This window comes from Charadrius vociferus, unplaced genomic scaffold (assembly GCF_000708025.1).
Source record: "Charadrius vociferus isolate BGI_N301 unplaced genomic scaffold, ASM70802v2 scaffold147, whole genome shotgun sequence".
NCBI classification, from domain to species: domain Eukaryota; kingdom Metazoa; phylum Chordata; class Aves; order Charadriiformes; family Charadriidae; genus Charadrius; species Charadrius vociferus.
In genome coordinates, this window is record NW_009649570.1 from 2017150 (window position 1) to 2042712 (window position 25563).

At 38.9% G+C, this 25563-nt stretch overlaps 1 protein-coding gene across 2 annotated transcripts in view; it reads left to right on the top strand.

The window, feature by feature from the left end:
• MYO1B (myosin IB) overlaps positions 1 to 25563 on the top strand; it is a 97950-nt gene that overhangs the window by 48135 nt on the left and 24252 nt on the right. For both annotated transcript variants that reach the window (XM_009890148.1, XM_009890149.1), the window contains exons 7-15: positions 5925 to 6023; positions 6384 to 6487; positions 7354 to 7501; positions 8180 to 8298; positions 9086 to 9172; positions 9509 to 9574; positions 21022 to 21126; positions 22613 to 22675; positions 23458 to 23658. In XM_009890148.1, coding sequence (XP_009888450.1) covers positions 5925 to 6023; positions 6384 to 6487; positions 7354 to 7501; positions 8180 to 8298; positions 9086 to 9172; positions 9509 to 9574; positions 21022 to 21126; positions 22613 to 22675; positions 23458 to 23658 — 992 coding nt within the window. The remainder of the gene's footprint in view (positions 1 to 5924; positions 6024 to 6383; positions 6488 to 7353; positions 7502 to 8179; positions 8299 to 9085; positions 9173 to 9508; positions 9575 to 21021; positions 21127 to 22612; positions 22676 to 23457; positions 23659 to 25563) is intronic.

A 25563-nucleotide genomic window follows, 5' to 3' on the forward strand; every position in this document is an offset into this window, starting at 1 on the left:
AGTGTGCCTAAGCCCTTCAGTGATTTAATGATTAATGAGAAGACAACAGTGGTGCAGGTGAAGTACAGTATACGTAATGCCTGCTTTTGAAAAGCCGTTTTTAACTGGCACAGTGTACTTAAAGTCCACATAACAAGTGATTAAGAAAGGGCCTTGTTTTGCCATCTTTTCCAACAACAACGTGAAAGAAACCTGTGATGTTTATTGAAAGCAACAACTTTTTTGAGTTAATGAAGTGATAGTGATAACTTTAGAACTTGTTCTCGTTTACAACTTGTGTGTTCATTTTAAAAGACAAAAGTAATTACCCACTTACTGAGAAATCAACAACTTGGGCTGCTGATTTTAGTTATGTGATTGCTGTTAGTAATGTCCTTTGCTTAGGGAAATATTACACAAATTTTACAATTAGGCATTATGAAAAGAGATACTTGTTATTGTTGATTTTTATTTTTTTTTAAATCTTAACTTGTTTCAACATCTCCCTTGGTGTTTCAGTTAGTACAGTTGCCACCATTTAGGCAATTGCCTTGCCTAAATTAGGAAGTGTTTAAAACAAAACAAAAAAAAAAGACAAACTAAACATTTTTATTAGATAATTTTTAAACATTATCACTTGAGTAATCAGGATTTAACACTTAAAATTGTGCAATCGTCGTAATTTTCACAGCACGTACTGCCCAGATAGTAGTTTTTGTTTGATACAATTATGAATCATTTCATTCAAGAGAACATTATTATTAACTTGGAGGGAATAATGGGAAAAGGTTCCTGAGAAACCACTACTGTATTTTCTTTTTCGTCAGTGACTTTTTTTGATGATAGCTGAACAATCAAGATAGGAAAACAGAAAACATAATTTAACATAATGTGGGTATAGAGATAAGATTCTGTGACTAGAAAATGTTCTGTAACTTTGGCTGAATAGCTAAAAAGGCCCTTGGTCATGGCCCGCTGAAGAGAATATGACTAAAATAAACTTTTCCTGGATTATTCAGAACGTACCAAGATAGTGGTTTTTGTTTGTAGTGTTTACTTATTCCTTTCTTGAAAGTTGATTGAATTTCTAATATATTTTGAGAAATACACAGATACTAAATTTGTCTGCATCAGGTCAAGTTCATGGGTCAAATAACCGAAAAGAGATACTGTAAATTTGTATGTTAGAGTTTGCAGGAGTATTCAGCATCAATTTCTTTTTCCCCTCTCTTTTTCCCCCCTCTCTTTCTTTTCCCCCTCTCTTTCTTTTCCCCCCTCTCTCTCTTTTCCCCCCTCTCTCTCTTTTCCCCCCTCTCTCTCTTTTCCCCCCTCTCTCTCTTTTCCCCCCTCTCTCTCTTTTCCCCCCTCTCTCTCTTTTCCCCCCTCTCTCTCTTTTCCCCCCTCTCTCTCTTTTCCCCCCTCTCTCTCTTTTCCCCCCTCTCTCTCTTTTCCCCCCTCTCTCTCTTTTCCCCCCTCTCTCTCTTTTCCCCCCTCTCTCTCTTTTCCCCCCTCTCTCTCTTTTCCCCCCTCTCTCTCTTTTCCCCCCTCTCTCTCTTTTCCCCCCTCTCTCTCTTTTCCCCCCTCTCTCTCTTTTCCCCCCTCTCTCTCTTTTCCCCCCTCTCTCTCTTTTCCCCCCTCTCTCTCTTTTCCCCCCTCTCTCTCTTTTCCCCCCTCTCTCTCTTTTCCCCCCTCTCTCTCTTTTCCCCCCTCTCTCTCTTTTCCCCCCTCTCTCTCTTTTCCCCCCTCTCTCTCTTTTCCCCCCTCTCTCTCTTTTCCCCCCTCTCTCTCTTTTCCCCCCTCTCTCTCTTTTCCCCCCTCTCTCTCTTTTCCCCCCTCTCTCTCTTTTCCCCCCTCTCTCTCTTTTCCCCCCTCTCTCTCTTTTCCCCCCTCTCTCTCTTTTCCCCCCTCTCTCTCTTTTCCCCCCTCTCTCTCTTTTCCCCCCTCTCTCTCTTTTCCCCCCTCTCTCTCTTTTCCCCCCTCTCTCTCTTTTCCCCCCTCTCTCTCTTTTCCCCCCTCTCTCTCTTTTCCCCCCTCTCTCTCTTTTCCCCCCTCTCTCTCTTTTCCCCCCTCTCTCTCTTTTCCCCCCTCTCTCTCTTTTCCCCCCTCTCTCTCTTTTCCCCCCTCTCTCTCTTTTCCCCCCCTCTCTCTCTTTCCCCCCCCTCTGAGGATAACCAATGTTATCTAGGAATAACAAATAATCTTCAGAACCTGAGGAATGTAGCTGGATTTTGAGTCACCTGAATTGATGGATATTCAAACAATATGATTTTAGAAGTGTTCCCAGGTTGAACCTTTCCAAAGCAATGCAATTTTTACAGTTGTTTTGATACATGCAACATCTTAAATGCTTCAGTTCAAGCAGAAGCATTGTTAGATAATGCAGAAAGAATACCTAATCCATAAAATCCATAAATACACCATATGTAGTTCTGTATGTTCTCTTTAGATAGTTCTGTATAGTCCCTATACATAATTTACGTAGACTATGTAACAAAATGTAGTATGTGTAGAGTTTGGGGATTTTGCTTGTGTGGGTTTTCATATAGAAAAGCACCACCTGTCTACACATGCCACTGTAAACACAATTACCAAGTGGATGCGCGCAGAAATCTTTGTCTCTTCTGTTTTGACTGTTTGATGCACAGAATTTGTAATCATGTGAGATTTAACACAAAGGTTACTGGTTGTGCAGTTGTTGCTTTAAGGCAAATATATTTGGTTGATTTATTAAAATGCTAATTAGGGCAAACAAAGCAAGGTTTTCTTAAGAGTAGGGCAGATGGTCTGGATCTTTTCTACCAGTCTGATTTCAGTCTGCATGTGGCATAAAAGAAGAAAAGCAGAGAATGAATACAGCTTTAAAAAGAATTGGTAACAGCTGCTTTGTTAAGGGAAATACCTGATTTTTTGTCTGTAACTGCTTTCTGGAGCCTTTTTCCTCAATTATGAAGGCTAACAGAATATGAAATATTGGGACTTTGGAAAGCTGACTGGTACTTAGTTAACCTCCTTGCTTCTAAAAACATATAAATAAGAGAAACTGCAGTGAAAAATCAAAGACAGTTATCCAACGTAACTCATTTGACATGTGCTCAAGAAACTGTTAAATCTGCCGAAGGCATGCATGTAATTAGAAAAAGGCTTACATGTAATGTTTTGCCAGGATATGTAGCTGAGTTTTTATGGCAGCATTTGAGTAAATTTATATATAGAATGTTTTTAAATCCAAATAAGCCAAACCGCTTCACAAACTGCATTGCTTCAATATCCTTTGAAAATACAGCCATTTCCTGAAGTGTGTGTAGCCACCGCGGGAGCTGAAGTTGTTTATTTCTTTGAGATTAAATTTGGCTGCGATCCGTTCCAGCACTTCGCTGGAGAACCTTCACAGCCAGCGTGACTCTGAACTCCCTGGCGCTCACCTTGCCTTTCTCAGCCCAAGTATTAACACTTGGGTGGTGGACCAGCCTCTCCCTTGGAGTTACAAATGTAAAACTAGAGAGGATCAAGTATCCTTTAGTTAGGTACGGGATAACTCTGAGTTTGGACCGCAGCTCAAGGAGGGGAGCCCCAACCTTAGGTGAACTCAGAGGTAGAGAAGTTGCACACTAGGCTGCTGGCGAGAACGACACCTTCTGATCTATGCATTTTCAACATAGCGTCAAACAGCAGATGTTAGTCATCTGTCATCTAAAAACAACAAAAAAACCCACAATAAAATGGAAAAGCAAAAGTGGGAGTCTGCAACCTGCTCTACCCTAATGTAAAGATGAGCTGCTGGCAATATGGGACAGCCACTTGTTTGGGTGTATCTGTACGTTGTCATCTGGCATGTGCAAAGCTTCCTGATGCTGAAATGGGGCCACTGTGGAATGCAAGAGACTGTGGGGTTATGGAGTTGTAAAAACACAATTGTATGTTCAAACAAGACTAAAGTTCTGATCTGGTCACGCAACGCATTCGATGGTTAAGAGTTAGTTGTCTTCATACAGTCTTCACCCTCTCAGATGCTCTGGTCACTGGGAGCTATGTGCACTGTCACCTGCTGCACTGGTTACAGGTCTTCTCTCAGGCAATTTCATGTTTATGGAATAACATAGTTCAGCTGCTCTGTAAAATATTTGAAACTTGTCCTACTATAAGCCAACCAGAAGATTAATAATACTGTCTGAATTTTGTCGTTGTTGTCACCGGCTAATCACTAGAGTGGAAATTAATTTTTGAGTCTGTCTTGCTGTAGTTTATTTTCAGGAGGGCCTCCTAAGGCTTATATAATTTTGTGGGTTGAAGTTTGGTCTTTGGTTCCTATTCCACGAAAAGGGGCGTAAGCTTAAGTAATTACAGTGGGTAACACAGGTCCAACATGCTGCCTGTAGCTAGTGAAAATATGAACACACCTTATTGTGCTCTTCCTTCACGGAGTGAACCCCGGGGCAGATGCTCCTTCTGGGGCTAAGCCCTGCTGTGCGGGAAAGCCAGCAGAGCCCGGGGGCTGCAGCCCGGCACGAAGGCACCCGCTCCCCTGCTGCTCTTCCATGGTGGGGCTGGAGAGGGGTTTGCAGCACAAAGGCAGCTGCACTGAGTGCCGTCTCTAACTTTCTGGATTGCCAAAACTAAACAGGCTTAATTAGAGCAGAAATGGAAATCTGAGGAAAGGTATAGTAGAATATATGTCAGGTATTATAGTAGCCAGGCAGGGCAAGTGTTTAGCAACCACACGTATCCTTACATAGATTGGTGTTCCCTGTGTTTTACCTTCATGAAACCCAATCTCAACTTTGTGGCAGTTCTTCTGAAGAGTGACATCCAAGCTGTAGTAATTTCCTTTCAGGGGCTTTCTTCTTGCATGGACACAGCTTAGAGACAACTTAACCCCAGTCAAGAGTGCGCTATGGTGGGTTACGTAGTGGTAGGTGCATGGGGAACTCCTTTGCTGTGCACTTGGAATGAGGCACTGAATGTCTCTGTCTTCATGTCGCTGGAAATATGTACCTTAAGAGAAACTGTATACTGGGAACTGTGGGTTTGCTATCTGGAAAAATGGTGTGGAGCCCTTGTGTGTCAGTGAGAAAAGGAGTAACATATTTTTTGTACAAAAGCAGCAAGTGACACCAATACCTGTCCAGAGGTTCTCTTACTGCATCTCTCTCCCCTCTCCCGATGGCACTGAGGACACAGTGGAGCACAGGGCGAACAACCTTTTATTGTCACTCCATAGTAAATATGATGTAGACTCTGAAGCGTTGCAGTGTGTTACAAGTTAGTCTGCTTCTGCTGTCTGCCCGGATTCCTATCCCTATTGTTAAGGCTTAGAAATGTGCCCATCACTAATGGTGGTGGACAAAGCAATCTTCTTGTTAAACTACTCAATCAGTGCAGTGGTGCTTTTCAAAGCACTGCTTTTCCATTTCACTTTAAATGTCTTATGATGGAGCTTCTGTCAGTCCCATTGGGAATTATTTCATAGTCTGATGCACCTGAGGATCACAAAGTGCTACATGATTATTCAGTTTAAATTCTTCCTTTATTTGGCTTCCCCCTTTCATTTACCCATCCTTCATGTGCCAAGCCTTTTAACGTTTCAGTTCTTTTCAAACTTTCCCCCATGCAATCATTCTTACCAAACCTTAATTTTGTGGATGCACTGTATATTGGCTGACAGCTTTTGAGCACATTGCCTCCTTGACCTGAGTTTTCTTTGCAGCTGATAGACTGCAACATTTAGAAGTGTACTGGGCTTACAGGTTGCTCAAATAACTTATTTGAGAAGTATGTACTAATTTCATACATTGTGAAAAGGTTTGTGCCTACCGTTTATCATCTTCTAATTTGATGATGATGATATAAAGCAATGAAATAGAAAATGATGGGGGATTATATTCATATAAAAGTGGTTTGCTCCAACAATCTTTTGCTGACCTGTGAGATTTTGTTTGTTTCTTTAGATCTGCTAGAAAAGTCTCGTGTTGTTAAGCAGCCAAGAGGTGAAAGAAACTTTCACATTTTCTATCAGATACTGTCTGGTGCCTCGGAAGACTTCCTCTGTAAGTGTTGCCCTTATGCCGTTTTCAGATATGAGTTTTCTTTATATTTAATGTGCTGTTCCATGCACATAATCTTTTGTGGGAAATGTGATATTGATTCATTTTTCAAATTATTGGTGGTAGTGGCAATAGTAAAATATATGGTTTGATATTACCCTGATATCTGAGTCAGAATTGGCTCTGCAACGTATTATAAACAAAGAAGAAAGCCTATTCTTATTCAGAAGGTTTGTAATTAAAATGTTCTTAAAGAAAACTCAGTCCTAGTAATAACAACAGTTCTTGACGATACTGATTCTGGGATAAAAGAGCTACTAACACGAATGCTGTTACTAATTATATTTTTATTTGATTTATTAGGCAAACTCAAACTGGAGCGGGACTTCAGCAGGTACAACTACCTGGGCCTTGATTCTGCCAAAGTGAATGGAGTGGATGATGCTGCAAACTTCAGAACAGTTAGGGTAAGAAGTATGGTCGAGCGTCTGGCCATTCGCACTGGGCTGGCAGGGCCATCCTTTCTGAGTCATTTTCAGAGTGCTCCACACCTTTGTGCAAGGGTGTAGTGTGTTTGCATAAGGAAGCTTGGCTACTACACCTGGAAAATACGATGAACCACGTTTCTGGAGTATTCTAGCGGGAATACAAAAAAGACCCTCCCAAAAAAGGGGCGGGGGAAAAAAGGTGGGGGGTGGGGGGGAGGAAAAAAACCCCAAAGCTCAGACCCCACAGTCAGATCATGGAAAAGGTTATACTGTGTAGTTGCTTACGGTGGCAGTGACTGAGCTTCATGAACCAGGTTATGCTGACCAAGTCAAAATAAAAACAGGGCCGGGATGGTTCTCAAGGTGATTTGCTGTGATGTTTTTGCTTGGTTGTACTCGAGGATAGGAAGAATACAAGATCCTGTTACCCAGTGTATGCAAATTTAATTTGAAAAGTTACTGGCTTTTAGAGCAACAGAGTGGACTGAGAAGACTGCAGTACCTCTTCGTTTGACTGTGAAAAAATTGGGTTGGGTTATAAACTAAATTCAGTGGCTAAAAAAAAAAAAAAAAGCACTGCATTTTAGAACCCCCTAAACTGAATGAATCCTAGAAGTGGACTGGACTGACATGCCAGCTCAATTACCAGGTCTTCTTTAACCTGTCTTTTATATTAAAAAACTTACTTATCTAAGCATAGTAATCATATCATGTTCTTTTTGTAGCAAAAGTGTTCATAAAACATTTCTAATTTATGCTAATACAGGTAAATGGTGATTTTTGTAAATATGATCTGTTTAAATGTAGATTCTTTTATCTCATAATTTTACCTGTCCCCTTTACAGAATGCAATGCAGATTGTTGGGTTTATGGATCATGAAACACAGTCTGTTTTTGAAGTGGTGGCAGCCGTTCTGAAATTGGGAAATATTGAATTTAAGCCTGAATCTCGTGTGAATGGCTTAGATGAAAGTAAAATCAAAGATAAAAATGGTAAGATGAGATTACTGATGGGAGGGAAAACACCAATTTGTCTGAAGACATTACTAATTTTGTCATTTCTGTAGACATACAATATCCTTACAGATGAATTAAATTAGATTGTTTCCAAACCTGCAGGCAAATATGAGTTGAATTCTGTGCCATTTCAGTCGCTCTGTTTGAAATTCCAAAAAAGATTATTTTCTTTTTTCCTACTTTATTAACACTTTCTTCTGAAATGTTAAATGGTACTACGCATTTCTGTAACTGCTTGGTTATTCTGCAGTGGAGGAGGCTTTTAGTTCTTTTGAAGTAGGGTATTTCTGTCTCTAATATCAGATTCATTTGGTCATATTTTTGCAGTTGATACATTTTGAAAGTTCATTTATTTTCATTTGAACGTTTTTCATCATGAAATGTAATCTGTGGTGAATGGAAGAGAAGTTTCTTCACAAAAATAACCAAATGGAAAGTGCTTTCAAAACAAATAACTCTGTTTCCTCATGCCGTGCATATTTTTAAAACCTTTGTGTGGTGGGGCAGTGGGGAGAGAGTGTGGATGGGGGACACCTCTGTTGAAGAAAACCTGTTTTGGGAAAATACTGAACTACTAGAAAGCTAATAGTTTGAGGGAAGAAAAAGCAATGATACAAGGATTCATTATATTTACCCTGTCCTTTTTCATGTTAGAACTCAAGGAAATCTGTGAGTTGACAGGTATAGACCAGTCCGTATTGGAAAGAGCTTTCAGCTTCCGGACGGTTGAAGCCAAGCAAGAGAAAGTTTCAACAACACTAAATGTGGCTCAGGTAAAAAGAGGTCTTGATTTTAAATGAAAGAATTGTTTTAAATGGCAGTTTATTCTATGTGACTAAACCATAAATGCCCAAATAAAAACTGCAATAGGCTGTGCTGAATAAAACACATCACTAGCATAAGTGTGTTTTTCCTTCAGCAGCTTCTGAGTGTTCATATATACTGAATGCTTTGTTTTTATGTGTGAATTACCTCAAAAAGATGAGGGATAGGAAAACGTTGCAGAGAATGAAAAAAGGAAACGGTTCTGCACAAAACGTGTGGTGCAAGTATTGTGGCAGACCTTCTTCATTTAGAGCAACTGTTGTAATTCCATGTGAGTTGTATGCCCCAGGCTGCTTGAAAAACTTTTGCTGCTGGTTTATTTTTCTGTAATGCTGCAGAGCCAGTGTGATTGCCACCTGGGTCTCATCCGCTCAGGCTAGCAGGATTGACGTTTTCCTAACTGCAGCTGCTCAAGTCCCTTTGCTTAGGATTAGGATGGGAGATGTGAGTCTTCAGAGGATATCCAGATGAGCAGGAAGAGAGTCGAAGTGCCCTGATTGTGGCTGCTGTTCCAGCCCGCCCGCAGCCTGGAAGGCAGAGGGATGCACCAGCAAGCCACCGATGCTGCTGAAGTGTCCTGGCACCCCTGGTCTGGCCCCGGTGCCTGCTTAGGCAGAGGCGCTGCTGCCTGAGCCATTGTCACTCTCTTCATAGCACCTTTAAGATATGGCAGTAACATAAAAAGTTTGGGATTAGCTCAGCATTTGTAACATTTGTCTTCTTTCTTCTGTTCAGGCTTATTATGCCCGTGATGCTCTGGCAAAGAATTTGTACAGTCGACTGTTTTCTTGGCTTGTTACCAGAATCAATGAGAGCATTAAGGTATTGTTGTTTTGTGTCTGTAAGAAAAAATCAATAGAAGTCCTTTAAATTAAAGTGGACAGTAAAACTGTATTTGCCACTTTCATTTTTCATGGTTGTACAGTGTTACACGTGGTATAGGTGAATAACTGTATCACAGCTCAACAAATTGCTGTCTGCTCTGTTTTTAAGCTTATGAAAATAGTCATGTTAAGTGTATTTTGGGAAACCGTACTTAACATTTTAGTTTACAGAATGTAACACCCTACTTATTTTTAACATTACATGCATTAGTTTTCCTATTTCCCAAGTATGAAATGTACAGATGACTGACTCAATGTTTACTTTTTTTTAAAGGCACAAACAAAAGTGAGGAAGAAGGTAATGGGGGTGCTAGACATATATGGCTTTGAAATTTTTGAGGTAAGACCTTTATAATGATAAATATCAAACATAAGAGTTGTTATTAAAGCTTAATAGAGTAGTTCATGTAATCAGAATACATGTAATTTGAATCAAGTGTGTAATTTCTGAAAAAAAATGCTAGAAAAGTAAGCCAAAGAGAGATGTCTTAGCATGTCTGGCAAATGAAACGAAAATTTATGAAAGCCCAACTTGTGTTTTTACACTATAGGTAAATAAATATTTATGATGGGTAAACTAAATACATTTTGTTGTGACATACGTTCTGAGCATAAGAGGAAATTCTGGCAGTGTCAGTTCTGCCCTGAGGCATTTTGTGGATGCCTTTGAACAAGCTTTGTATGTTTTAAAAAACACAACAAAAAATATACATTTTTTCCTGTCAAAATTAAACAAGGAATTATATTCCATTTCATCTCTGATCACTTAGATAAATTTTCTGTACTGATTCCTAGCTAATGATCTGTGGCTCACTGCTGTTTGTTGATGATAGTATTTTTAGACTGGTGGTATTCTGGAACAAAAACAATAAATGAGGAATTTTTAATTGGGTTAGAGAACACCAGGGAGAGGGAGTTTTCATAAATCTTACTCTGACAGTTTATTTTAAGAGATTTATAGATCTCAGTTGGAAACTGTATATAATGTTTAAACTAGAAACTCAATTGGGGAAAAAAATCTGTAGAAACCTTGCAACCCTTACTCACTTCCCTACATCCTTCTTGAAAATCCAAGGAGAGTGTTTAAACTGTGTAGAAGATGGGAATAATCCAGACAAGAGTAATTACATATGGAAGGGTGGTGTAAGATTTATTTCAGAAGCATAACATCAAAGCATGTGCAAAACAAAATACCCCTATGAAGAGGAAAAACAAAGCTGATGGTTGCTTCAAGGGTTTACTAAGCTAGATTGTATTGTTTGTATTAAACATAAGAGCATATTTATGAAACTAAACTGCAAGCGGTCACGTGGCTGAATGCAAATCTCGGTGCCAGATCTCTCTGGAGCTGGTCCTCGGCTTACCTTTAGAAAGCTGGACACTGGAATGGTACTGCTGGCATCTTTGGGCAGGACTTTTGTTTTTGCTAACTCTTTTATGTTTGATTAAGGATAAACATGTAGGGTGAGGTGGACGATGGAAGCTTGCGCTAAAACACAAGCCAACTGAGTAATTGTGTTTGTGGGATGGTGTTGCAGAAACAAGGTTGTTTCGCGCATGTAATTTTATTTTTTGTAGTTCAACATCTTAGAAGGTCATAAAAGCAGTTGAGTACAGGAATTGTAGTTTCGCAGAAGAAAAATGTAAAGATGAGGCTCTTTTCACTTACCTTGCATACTGAATTACAATGTCGCTTTCCTGATTCATGCAAACTGAAAAGCTTTAAAAAATACAGGCCGTTATTGTTCAGTAATTTAAATGCTGAGTTGGTCCTACTGGAAAAGGTGCAAAATGTTTGTCTTGTGACTCAAGAGGATCAAATTCATTGTTACATTCACACAAGACTGGACTGTTCCTCTCATGAGTTAAGACCTGTGGCAAGAACACTAGCCAAGCAGCTTGGTTCAGCATCACAGAAATAAAAGGAATTATTTCTGAACAGTCAAAATGGGATTCAGGTAGTATGCCAGAAACATACATGGGGACACAGTGTAACTGGTCTTGTCCTCACTTGATTGACCGTACTACATGACATTCATTCAAGAGGATGCCTGCCAAATATATTTGTGTTGAGTTTTGTAACAAATGATTGAATCTCACAAAAGTTATTAAGGATCTTGAGAAAATGCTTAGAAAAAGCGATTATTGTTGAGAATTTAAGTAAATGCTTCCCAGAAAATATGTTGTTTAATTCTATTAAACCAATCAATAAACGAATGAAATGTTAACATTGTACAATACAGTAACTGAAGGAAAATTCAATAATGTCTTCAGGTTTATAGCATTAAAAATATGGTGGAATTTGGAGTGTGTGGTACATTGGTAAACATGTTGGCTAAACATTCAAAATATTAGCTGAAGTGTAGCTCATGGCAGTAATTATATCCACCTAATTATAAATGACTTAAAATCTTTCACTAAAAACATGCAGTTCACTTTTAAACGTAATTCTTAAGTCAGATTTTGATTTTCTTGTCTATTCTTGAAGGTTAGAACTAACATGGTCTCTACAAAGAATGTTTTTTGGCGAAAATATATTTGAAAGACTTCCTTATCTGTGAACTTGTGCATTTTAAACTTGTAAGCTATTTGATATGCTGAAGGCAAAAAGGCTTACTGTAATCATGCTTCTACTCAGGAAGCAGATAGGTTTATCATTAGTACATGTTCTTTCACCTAAAGTGTCCTTGTACCTTGGAGACAGAACACATAAAAAATACAGAAGGTGTAGTTTTTTCATAAACATGCTAACTACTTTCACATGAAGCTTAATACCACTGAAGTAAGTAGCAAGATATGTGTTTACTGAAGGGTGTTTTGGTTTGGGGTTTAGGGTTGTTTGGTTTTTTTCCTTTATTATTACGCTTACTCCTCAGGATCACTGAAAAAAAACCCCTAATGGTATTCCAGTTCACCTGTTTTGTCCTTAAAAATTATTGGAATACGTTGTGGACTAGTTTGCTTCTACTGCGAAAACTTCAGTTTGCTGCAGATTTTTGAGGGTTTTATTTTGTTTCATAAGGGGCAGGACAGACAATATTTCTTGGGCCTTATTCCTGTTTAGGATGATTCCTTAGATGATCCTACAATTCCTCCTATAAGAAGAGTAAAGAAATCCAGATTTAACATTCTGAAAGATCCTACACTTCACCTTCTGATGACAATAGCAGTCTTGCTATATTATATGCAAACTGAAGCTTATACAAATGATCATTTTTTCATCTATTTTTGAAAGTTTATTTATTGTCCACTGTAATTTCTACAATTTTCTGTAATTTAAGATAAGTTAATTTACAAAGTAACTGAAGGGTTGAAATTTAACAAAGGGAATAGACTGGAGTATTGATAATGCTGGCCAAATACTCTTTGGGATTTGTTTTCCGCTAGTATTTTTATCAAGCACAAACCCCATTTTTCAGACAAACACTATCCAAGAAAGCAGATTTAAGGACTTGGCTGTCCAAAAATTCAGATTAGGGAATTTAAATCTATCAATAATCCTCAGCCTCTGTGGGTTTGGCAGATGACAACAGGAAGCTTGGCTAAACAATCCACAAAATAGGTGCTATAAAACTGTGTTTATTTTTGAGTCCTGCCATGCCCTTTGTGGTAAGTGGTGTGCTGAGACTGAATGTTTTGAAAGTGAAATGCTGAAATTTTGGGTGTCTGCATGTGAGTTGTCTATGGGCCAGGATTCAGGGACTAGGATTAGCGTGAAAATGCAGGCTACAGGGCTGGCTTGGTTGTATAACACTGCTGGAGTTCGAGCAATGGACTGAAGCCTGACACTAATTGCTCCAAGTATGTTTATCTGCATTTTTTGAGCGGCTGCATGCGTAATCAGTCTACAGTCTAGGCTGTGATTTGAGATGGGGCAGGGATGATGGTTGGTGGCACTTGGGAATTTCAGAACCGACTCGATTGCAGACTTCCTGGGGTAGGTTTAGGGCTGGTCCCATTTTATTCCGAGCTGTATTTTTGGGCAGAAGCAGGTTCTGCATCTCTGCAAAATGTCAGGGTTGGGTTGTGGAAGGGGTGGGGTTTATGAAAAAGAAATGAAGGTTGTAGAAAGCAGATGACTGAGGGCCTGGCAGGTTTCAACAGAGATGAGCAGAAGACTCATTCTGTTCAGTTTGGATGGTTAATATTCTGTCACGTACATTTTCTGTGTAGATGAGGGTGAGTAAAAATGAATGTCATGGAGCAAGCGTGAATATTTCATCTTGCCTAGGCCTCAGAGATAAAAATGTCTGTCTGTGCTAGTTGGCTTAAAGGCTTTATTCTGAATTTTCAGGCGCCACTATGTAGCTGGTCCATATGATGAAGCTAATGATTTGGAGTGCAGGTTTATGAAAGTTAAGGCTGCCAAACAGGGCTTATTCTTGAAATTTGCCAGGCCCTGAGAAGACACTTTGAGAGTGTGAATGCTTTCTGCTCAATCGCTTCGCGGAGCAGTTTGTTCCACGTATTTTAGCCTGGCGAGAAGCGGGGATGCGCCAGGGATAGAGCTGCAAAAGTAAAGTCTGCAGAAAGAGAGGGACTGTTTCCATTTGGCCCCCTGACATCTGCCGAGGGTTGACTTGAGGTGATGTGAATGCCTTGTCTTTGAGGACGGCATCTGACCAACTCCTTTTGCACCAGGTATGCAAGAACATGCAAAGATGTGGCAGCATGCATCACAACCTGCATAAAACCCATCAGTAAATAAAATACCACCAACAAAAGAACCAAAAAAGCTACCCAGCAGTAAACCCAGATCCATTTCTCACAGTCCATGATGAACTTTGATAGCGCTTCTGTTTATTTACAGCAATTAGCTTGTTTCTTGTGTGTGGAAGTCTCTTGTGATGGGAAGAGGCTTGGTCATATTGCAAGTACTACATAAACTGTCATCTGGACATTGATAAAATGCCAATATCTTAATTGAGGGAATCCATTAGAAATATAAAGAATGCAGTTTCATTATATTAATATGTTCATAGTTGTGGTAATTACCTGTTTTTAGAGGGAGGTAACCATATAACGAGAGGGTAAAGATTAAAAATACCTTTCTGAGATATTTAAGGCGTGAAAAAATTGGGGAGGTATTTCCACCTTTACCATAAACCTATATGATAGCTTGGTCCAGTTGCTGAATAGTTGCTTTGCCTTTTTCTATGCTGTTCATTACGTGAAGGAAATTACAGTTGCAGAGCATGCCGAGCTGTGAGAGATTGCTGCTGGCCTAGAGACCTTCCCCCATCCCCGCAACGATGATTTTACTGGAGAAGGGTCTAGTTATTTGCTAGAAAGACAACTTCTTAGAGAAAAAAAAAAAAGCTTATTGAGGAAATTGGCTTATCAGGGTCGTCTTTTATCTTCATCTTTTCATTTTTTCATTCTTTTAAGCTCTGGGGACCCTTTCTTCATGTCTTGACTTTGGCTCTAACTCAACCATGGATATCTGTTGTCTTGGTAGTTGCCTTAATCTCCAGACCATAATTTCTGGCCATCTCTTCTAGGCACTATACCTTGAAACAGATTTCTTTTTCAAAATTGTTCAACCTTTTTCTAATGCTCATCAGGATATCTGATTGCACAGGGCAAAGCTCAGTCTAGTGTGAAAGAGGAGAAGTGAATTTTTAATATATAATTGATCAACTATAGAGCTTTACAGAGGGGGACTTTTGGTTGGACTCCTAAGTGCTGTGGAGATTTTAAAATACAGTTAAAACAATAGTTTCCTTAACTGCTGGAATGCTCAGAAACAGAGGTTCATCCCAGGATGTTAATCACCATTTAATTAATCACGTTATAATTTAAGAATGTAGAGAGACTTATTTTGCAAAGCACCAGTTTATGAAGTAAATCCCTTGGCTGGCTGTTTTCAACAGAGGAAATGTTTGAAATGCTGGAGCAAACACACACAAATGCTCTGCTTCAATTTGTGAGGATGACATTTTGCCCTACAGCAGCTATTATTTCTTAGTAGGGGAATAGATAAGATTATACAGTAGGTTCTTGCTTATTTGTAATTTGTGTCGTTCCAGGATTGTAATTTATCAGGTTGAGTTTGTTGAAGTGATTGTACCTGGGTTTCCCTGTGGATCCCACATGCATTGCGTGCACTGAGTTCACTGTAGTTTCTTACCCTTTCAACTCCAAATTTGGTTTAGACCTGTGTGTCTGGACAGCACAGCTGAGAGCAAGATGGATTTCGGAGTGCCTGGTCCTCTACCAGCGCCAGTAGCATTGATAAGGACTGAAGCTGGTTGTGCTACGCAAATATGGAAAATGGATAGTCCCTGATTGCTTCCATTAGATACACTGAAACATAGTTTGATTACATACACATGGAATATTTATAGTTAAATGTTATGCCTCTCTGGTTCTTTGCCTACAGAGATATTTACACAAAAGCACAGAGATTATTCTACTTTACAGGAGATATTTTTCAATTAAGTTTGATTACTTGAATTTTTGTATATGTAAACAGAAAAGTAAGAGATAAATATTGATAACATTTTCACTAACTTTGCAGAAAATTAAAAGAAATGTAACTGCGTCACATGTAGTTCATTGCTTTCTAAGATAAAAATAGTGTCTTTTTTCATTTTCTTTAAATGTACTTTCCCCATTTTGCTGATTTTCCTTTTCAAGCATTTGTATTTCTTGGTTTCACCTCATAAACTCTTATGCTTCTGTGGTCATACATAAAAATCCCTATCCCCAGAGACCACAGTAGGTTATAAATTAAATTTGCTGGTTGGTTTCACCATTCATCTCAGTGAAGCGAGTATGTTGGTCTTTTATCATCATTCCTTTTGCCATCTGTTTTTTTTCTCTGGAAGCCTCAGTAGTAGTCTAGGGGTTGATGGAACTACCTAGGATCACCTGCCTATGTTATGAGGTGGCCAGAGACTTCTGAAGCCCAGGGCTGTGTTGATGTTGCAAAAAGTTATTTTCTGGCGCTGTATGTGTTAGAACAAAAGCATCAGTCTCTGTATGTCTTCCCCCTCTCCCCCCTGATATTGATCCAAAAGTTCATTTTAATGGCATTAGTTCTGTTGATTTCAACAGACAGTCTCATGACTTGAAATGTTTAGGTTTTGTTTTAAATTACGCTTTTCCTTTAAATACTTCTCATGTGTTTTTCAGTTGTATGTGTTCATATAAGGTATTTGAAAAGGTGTTGCTGAAGACCTTTTTGTCAGTGTGGTTTTAAACTGAGCAATATGTAGATTTTTGAATCGTCTCTCACCAAGAACTGGTGTGATGAAAGATTAAGAAGGAAGATGAAATATTGAGAAGCACCTTGTATACACGTGATGCTGATGATATAGCCGAGTCTGTAGACTTGGATCAACAACATATGCTTGACTTGGGGAACATAATGAAGTGGAGAGGACACAAGAAAATGGAACACTTAAACTGGGACTTTATTAGTCAGGTGGAAGATAAAAGTTTATTCCTACCTTTCAGTATGGAAAAGTACACAGTTTTCACTTTTAAGTAGGTGTCTTAGTTGCCTCAGTGTCTCTGGAAGTGACTGGAATCTAGGTGCTCAAAAGTGAATTTCAATTTTATATGGGGAGAGAAGGTTAGAAGGTAGTTGGTTTTCACAGGAAAATGTCCTGTTTTACATATTTTGCGTTTGTAGATCTAATGCAGGAAATGACACTCAGCATCAGCATATGGAAACATTCACCAGTAAGAGACTTTTAGCCTAATTTTATTTTTGTTTTTAAAATAATTTTATTTTGATTGTTTGCTATTGGTATTTTACTGGTATAACAATGTATAAGGTCAGGAACATCAATATATGTTTTCTCAGATGATTCCATGACTGGAATCTTCCAAAGAAGAAATTAGGTAAAATATTAAGGAAGAAAAAATATTTTCCTTAGCCTTTCAAGCACCTGTATGTAATATATGTAATTGCAGTGGTTCAAAACTAGAACTTTTTATCTTTTCATGGTTGACTCTAACAACCTGAGTGAGTACAACATCGTGACCTGCTTGTGTGTATAAGCACTATATTTTTGCATGGAGCAGAGTTTTTTAGATTTCAAAAACTTGCTATTCATGAAATGCCACCCTAATGCCCAGTAGTTTGAAGGTTGATGAAGAATAAATCTGTGTGAGCAAGAGACCATTATTTGTGAAGTGAAAAATGTGGTGAAGTAGGCTTTGATTTTTGTCAGTGAATTTTTCTACTTGTCTAAATTTATTGTTGCACCTGATAAAAGATTGACAGGATAAGCTGAGGGTGGTTGGCTGATCTGTATCTATAAATTTGACATGACTTTAAGTCTATCTCAGGTGACATTCTGTTTCCCAGCACCTTTAATTTAACTTGAGAGTCTGCATGGGTGCTTTTTCTTCCCGAAAGGTTATATTTTGTATTCCATAGTGATTTTAAAGGGATAGTTTGAAATGCTGCTATAAAAATGCAGGGATTGAAGTGATGCTTTCAACATTAGAGTAGCAGAAGTACAGCCTGGAAGAGCAGCTGACACTTTAAGAATTACTGGTCTTAATTTTTTTTTCCTAAAATTTCCTAAGCAAATTTGAATTTACTAACTCCTGAAATTTTGGGTCTGACTGTGCTGCTTCTGTGCTTGTCAAAACCCTTTCTGGCACTTAATGCCAGCATAAGGAGCAAGTACAGTCTCTTGATGGCTGGATCCTCCCAGCTTCTTTCTCCTGAATTAGTGCTTTGCTGTCCCTGATATTAATTGTTCTTTATTGTCTTCTAAAAAACAATCTCAGAAGTCCTTTAGGTCACTTCTAGTTCTAACATACTAATTTATAGGAGCCTTCATTAAAATATTGGGGGGCAATTAGTTTGTGAGTGTTCATCTATGATTTGTAAAGCCTTTACATAGCAAAAAAAATATAGATATGCAATAAGGGAGAATAAATTCACAGAACCTCTGTTGCCTTATTCAGATATGTCCAGAGATAGGCACTCTAATAATTTTTTTCATACAGTGTTTCTTAAAACCTATAGGAAATGCCTCTTTCTGAAGTGTATTTAATTTACCAAATGTCTTCTGGTCTGTTCAGAGTTAAGTGTTTTGAGAATTTCAGTAATTCCAAATATTTTTCCTCATTTTCTTTGCTGTAATTAACTGTTAGCCTTTTTCTCTGTATCATATGTAAAGATCAAAATCGCTACTGCTCTTCAATGACTTTTTTCCTGGAATAGCAATTTTCAGTGGCTTGGCAATGTCGAATAGGATTTCATAGCTTAGTGAGTGATTTGTGAAGAACTCTGTGGATTTTGGTTTGCCTTTCTTTGGCAAACCATAAATATCACAGATACATAGCAAACCAGGAAAGCATCTAGCAATTACTTTAATACATTGTTAATAACATTGTAGTCAGATGGTTTAGCTGGATTTGCAGTCCAGTTTCCATCCTCTTTTGAAGACGAAGACAGTGCATAATAGGTGAGCGAAAAGTCCTGCATTCCTTGTACTCAGAATAAAATTGTCTTTTGGAGAAACAGTCTTTCTGCGTTGGGTGGCATGTGCCTGGCAGGAGGCTCTGCAGAGTGTATTTTACCCTTCCTCTCTGCCAGGGTGATGTGTCAGTTGGGGTCCTTTTACTTCAAACTCAGTATGTCGAAAGTGATGGCCTTATCTGAATGTGTCAAATAAACTTTTACTCATTCTTCCTCCAGTTCTCTCTCTTCCCTTCCCCACCTCCTCTCCCTTTACTGAGATTTGTTTACCGAAGGTTACATATATGGCTTTTTGACACAAAGGATATACGATGATTTAGAGATGTGACAATGCAAGATTGTTGTCCTGTATTTGACTTTGAAGTGCCTCAATCCCTTGGTTTATTTGATAATCTTTGGATACCTGAAGACACACTCATCTACAAAAAAAGTAATATATAACACTTATGTAGTTCTTCACATTTTCAGTGGCATACAGATATGACTCTGATAAAAAGATTGATCTACGTGGTACCCCAAGTAAATGCTAATAGATGTTTTATATTCTATGTTGTTATAGAAGTAGTATAAGTACTGACTGCAGTTTATGTAATTTCTTTTTGCAACAGAATGCAGTAAGTATGACTTGTTTGCAGTGCTGATTTTGATGCATGCCAAATTTTAACTTTCTCATCTAGAGCTATGCAAGTTTTACAATCTCTGATAATTGCAGTTGGTGTGAGGGGCAGTTTGATGTGGCTGAGAAAATTTGGTGATCAGCTATGATTTTGCTTTACCTAAAACTAAAATGATAAAAGTAATCTGTGCTACCTCAATATTTTCTAATCTGCTTGTGTGTTCTTAATCTCATTTTAGAACCAGATCCTTAATTTAAACATTTAAATGATTGCAGTTGCCCTTAGTCATAAAAAGTCGATCATTATAACTTGAGCTTCACAGGTGTTGTATAGCAGACTTATCTGATAGTGTAAAAAGGCATAGTGGTCTATTCTGCAAATTTTCAGGCTTCCTAAATAACCAAAGCGTTCTTGATGACTAGTGATTAAGACTGATGACTAGTGAAGGGCGGAGGGGAGGGAACCCCACAACCCCAAAGCTGAGAAGATAAGACCAGTAGTGGATATCCAAAATTACTCTTGATTGCACTTATTTCTGCAGATACATGTAATGTACGGAATTCTGACAATATTAATGACTCTTTCAAGCACTGGAGAAACACAGTGAAGCTGCTGTTCTCTCTTTCTTTGAAAGGGGCATTTTAAATCGGTCCTTAGAATGGGCACCTGGCCTGCAAACTTGCACTCAGTGAAGATAACGAAGTGGTGAACCACAGCTTTTATGCCGCAGTCCTGGCTATGGTGATGTTAGCAGTAACTCAGCTGACTTGAGTGCAAGGGCTTTATCGGTGGTGTTTAGGGGCTCACTGTGGCCACCGCTTCTGATGCTGACGTGTGTCCCTCTGGAAGCATGTAGCTGTAGTGTCACAGCCCTGCTCCTGCAGCAGTCCTGCTGTGCAGCGCGATGGAGCAAGCTGCCATGGCTGCGGTCGCTGAGCAGCCTTCCCACTGCCTGCCCCTCCTTCCAGGGTCCCCTCTCTGGGGGTTGGACTAGATGATCTCCAGAGATCCCTTCCAACCCTAACCATTCTGTGATTCTCTTCCCTGGTCCCTGCTGCAAAGGGTCACCCGCAGGCTTGCTCCCTAACCCAGTTTTATATGAATTAGCCTTCTAAAGTATTTTTTGGTTGATAAAGTGCTTTTAATTCCCACCATTTCATGGGGCAATTACATGAGCAGTTTGGCAGGGAGGAGATGGGTTGACCTCTGGAGACAATAATCTCTGAACCCAGGCTCCGCTGCAACCAGAATAACAGCTTATGGGCCTCAGTCTGTAGTGAAATAGGATACTGTATTTGCTACTGAGTGATCCTGGTTGGAAAAGAGCTAATGCTACCATCATAATTTTATTTATCAGAACCTACAGGAGACTACATTTTACACATGGGGACAGATTGGTGCAGGCAAAACTTTTGTTGTTTATTCCCTGACACCACAGGCCTCCGTATGACCCCTCCCAAGGAATCCATACAGGGGCATCGTGAATATAAACCTACAGAGTTTTTGTCCCTCCCAATGGAGAAAGCCTCAGGGAAGGATTTGGTCTAAAATTTACAAACTAATCTCATTCTCAATGAAATATTACTCAAACCATCACATCGCAAAGCTGGAAGGAGTAGTTAATAAAGCGGCTTGTTGACTTGCAGCTGCTGCAGTAACTTACTCCAGCTGAGTTCCAGGGTGTTTACACAACAGCAAATGCAAACATGTTTTATCTGACAGGACAACAGCTTTGAGCAATTCATTATCAACTACTGTAATGAGAAGTTGCAGCAGATCTTCATTGAACTTACCCTCAAAGAAGAGCAGGAGGAATACATCCGAGAGGTAATGCTTAATGGCTCTTCCCTTATCCTCTCCTCTTCCCTTTGTCCCTGAAATGAAGATACACAGGCATGCATGCTGGAAACTCTTTTCAGGGAACCGAGTCACTTTTTGACCACAGGCCTGGCGCATGTTTGTGTAGGACCGTGTGGTAGTTACATTAAGCAAAAAAAGTTGGGTTTGGTTTTGTTTCACATTATGAGTTCTCCAGGGATAGACCAGACCCAAGTCTCATTCATTGGCAGCAATGACTGGCAGTTCTGAGTAAGCCCTAATTAGTAGAAGACTAATATTGCTTTCTAGCATTAATGCCATTACCCTATAGCCTCTGTTTTGGATTATGCAGCAGCATCTAGGATACACCCCAACAGCAGCCACAGCTAATCCTGTTTCAAAAGCGAATTGGGTGGGTGAAACAAGAGCATGCAAGATGAAAGAAACTTCAAATAGATTTTGGTTCTCATTTTCTTTCAGTTAAGTATTAAAGGGAGCTGTGTGAAACTTATGGGTAAATATAAGATGTGCTTTGGAGCCCAGATTCTGGTGTTTGATGGTATTCTGTGAGTGAATGTCAAGTTAAAGTTTTAGTAAGTTTTAGCAGTGCTCCCCGTGATACAGAGTTCAGACAAAATGCCACCTAACAGCTGTAGAAACTAGTGTGCAATGTCTGTACTCAAATTGGATGATACCGTTTTGCTGGGTAAACATTTTTAAAAATTGAATAAAGTTCTTGCCTTATAATCCCAAGGGTAATATGAAGTTTGGGCATGTCTTTTTTTCTTTTTGCATTCTGTGGTGAAACTCTTGAAACGTCACTACTGCAATTTAGTTCTTGAATGATATTTCAAATGCTCTGAAAAAACTAAATTGTAAGAAGTACAGCAGAATGCAAATGAAGAATGAAATTAATATTTTCTTTTTCCAGTCCTTTGCCCTACCAGTGTTACCTCTTGATGCACTAGCATCTCATCCTGGAAATATTATCACTGATATTTGGAAAAATTAGGATATTAGGAGTATCTGAACAACAGCCAGACTCCAGATTTTTCAGATACCTCATCTAAATTTAGCTCTCTTTCTTCCTCCTGTTAAAAAAAGCCAACTAAGAGCTTAGAAAGTTTGATCTCGGATGCTTGCAGAGGAATGGGCTTATGTCCTTATGACCAGTGGGAGCGTGGGCAGAGCGGTGGTGGGGCGAGCGGGTGGCGGGAGGAGCCTGGCGGGGCGCCCGGGGAGTGCATGGGAAGCTGACACGGTGGGGGAAAGGAATGGCGAGCGGGTTTGGCAGCCACTCAAGGACGGTCATTTTGCGCAGATGCTGTTAGTAGTAGATGATTGCATTTCTTTCTTGATAAGTAAAATGTTGGGAAGCATATAGAATTAAATTTAAAAGTAGTATCTCAGTTAATGAATATAATTTAAATTGCCTGGAGGAAAAGCTCCCTTGATTGTTTTCCTGTTCGTATGTTTGTTTATTTTTTTCTAATAGGGGATTGAATGGACTCATATTGAGTATTTCAACAACGCTATAATTTGTGACCTAATAGAAAATGTAAGTTATGTTCAAGAATCTCTCTGAATAATTTTTTAATGCGTGGATTCAATTTAGCTGTAAAGTCTGTACACGTGTTCATGTGTTTTGATTTTATAAAGCAAGCCACTCATCGTATCAGTCATCTTATTTTGTATGGTAAAAGTTTATTTTACTAAATAAAATATTTTTTATAAGCCTATATGTTACTTTTTTAGAAATGTTCGGCAGCACCTACACAAAAAAAAGGTAAAAACCACCAAACAACCCTTAAATGTATACTTTTAGTGCTGTTTTCAGTAGCAGATATCACGTGCTGCATTGTAAAGAACATTTCTTTTTATATGGAAACTAGAAAACTCAATGACTTGTTACTGAGTGCTTTAGGTACAGAAAGTACTTGTATCTAATAAAAGGACTTCCTATAGACTTAGCGCAGCAAGAAAGATAAAATTCCTTAACAATCAGAAAAGAACATTTTTTTAACCATTAACATAAAATGTATGCTGGTTTTACCCATAAACTTGGCTACTTTCAGTTAAGTTGGAGTTTCTACAGTCTGAGTAAATGACTCAAAATTCCAACATGAAGTTCAAGATTCAGATCTCAGAGGCAGTCTTTCAAAAACACAAATACTAAAACTCTGTTATCAATCGGGATGAGGAAAAGAACCAAACTTTGTGATGGCTTGAAGAACGCTTTTCTGAGTAGCAGAAGTCTAACAGGAGACAGCGGTCTCCTTTTTAGGCCTTGATGGAAACGTGATGGAAACAAACACTAAAGCTCTTGTCTTCAAACTTCAGAACCAAACTGGAATCCTGGCCATGCTAGACGAAGAATGCCTGAGACCAGGAACTGTTACTGATGACACCTTTTTAGAAAAACTGAACCAAGTCTGTGCCACCCACCAGCATTTTGAGAGCAGGATGAGCAAGTGCTCCCGGTTCCTCAATGACACCTCCTTGCCTCACAGCTGCTTCAGGATTCAGCATTACGCTGGCAAGGTACCTGGTGAAGTGGGGAGTACGCGCTGTTTGGAGGGTGTTGTAGCTGTGTGAAGTCTAGGTTTGGTACAGTGGGAAGGCTTTTCATTCATTAAAGGATGTTACAGTAATGAAGGAGAATTGCTTGAGTCAATAGTTGACCAAAAAATCCAGACCTGTCTTAATCTTTTCCATCTTAAGCCTAAGATTCGTCATTTGGGCTTGGAAGGTTTTCGGAGATCGTGCTGCTCTAGTTGAAATCAAGGGTAGTACTCCTTTCAGCAAAGGAGAAAGATGTCCCATGTGCTTTGATGGTGAACTGCTTGTGCTGCTAGGTCTCTGGAAATAAAAATGTTGTTTAGAATGACAAAAATTCACACGCGTCTGAAGGCAAGATATTTTGGAAAACATGTTCTTTGTCACTGAACTAGCTGAAGTCCTTAGTCATGTTGATGAGAAAGTGGAGTTTTTGTACATTTGAGGGAACTGAGTTTATTTTGACAGCTTGTGTGTTTAAACAGATGGAAGAGAAAGCTATACAGAGGGCTTGCAAATGTGTTTGCTTTTTACAACATAAGCAGTATGAATAAATACAAGTCTGATAGTTTTTGATGTGTAATTCAGTATGACTTTTTATTAATGAAAATCAAAATCATTAAATTTGTAAAAAGAAGACATTTTAAAAAAATTAAAAGTAAGCATGGGCATTGAAACTGTACCTCTTGTTTGAATTTGCTGAACTGTTATACTAATTAATATTTGGAAAATGTTCTGTTTTGCTAGGACTGTTTAATACTTCCCTATTTTTTTACTTTTTCCTCAATCTTACCATTTTGAATAGCTTAATAATTTGCTCATTCAAAATAGTGCTGGAAATATCATACTTTCTGCCATTGAGGCAGGTATCCGTTAACTTTATGTGATGTATTTGCTAAGAATATTTTATAATTGCATATAATCTGTCAGGGATTAATACTTAGAAACTTCTTTGGTTGTCCAAATTCCAAGTGAATTGGTGAAAATTCCCCTAGTGCTTTGAGAAGGACTGCAGACATACTGTGTCTTAGCAGGGAGTGGGGGTCTTTGATCATTACTGGCATTCACTTACCCAGTAGAACAGTCCGTGAATTCCTCCTATTTTGGGAGGAATGTTGTTTTTCCATCCTCAGCTGAGAACATTTTGATCTAGTCACTGGACAACAAAAGTTTGATTCTCCTTTTATGAAATATAAGCGAGTTCATATGAACAGTTTTTTGCGGTAATGGCATTTACCACACCTGTCAGAAACAGAAATGTGCAATCCAAAGAAAAATGCCACCTGAGTGCTCAGTCACTTGCTGTTGTGTAAAATACGGCTATGTCAGTATTAGTATTATTCAGTATTCTGTGTACATAGTACATATCTACACAGAACTGAGAAATCATGAAGCTGAAGAATCTGTATTACCAGCCAGATGACTTGTCAAAATTAATCAAACTAAATTCCCTACCCTCAAAAATTAAAAAAAGCCAGTAGCAATCTGAGATTCCAAGTTCCCCTGGATGCCTCCTGGGTCTCCAGCTGCAGGTCAGAGCTTTGCATTCATACTTGTTGTCATTGGACTGTTTTCCTGGTAAAAGTCCTTTAAAATAACAGTCCCCTGCGGACTGCACACATAGCTACTGGCTGCTGCAATATCAAAAGGTGATATTTCATATCTTGTTTTAGTTAGGTGAATAGTGTAAGCATTAGTACTTTGAAGGGAAAGGGTATTTTTTGCTGTTGTGTTTCAAAAGAGAGGGAGAAAACCTTTTGTCAGCCAAAAAGAGGATTGTTTTGGAGTATTGGCAAGTGGTAGTGTATCAGAGTTATCACAGAAGAAGGGGTTTTTCAATTTCAGAAAGCAGAATTGATCAGCACAAGGAACTGTTAGCAGTGTGAGAGA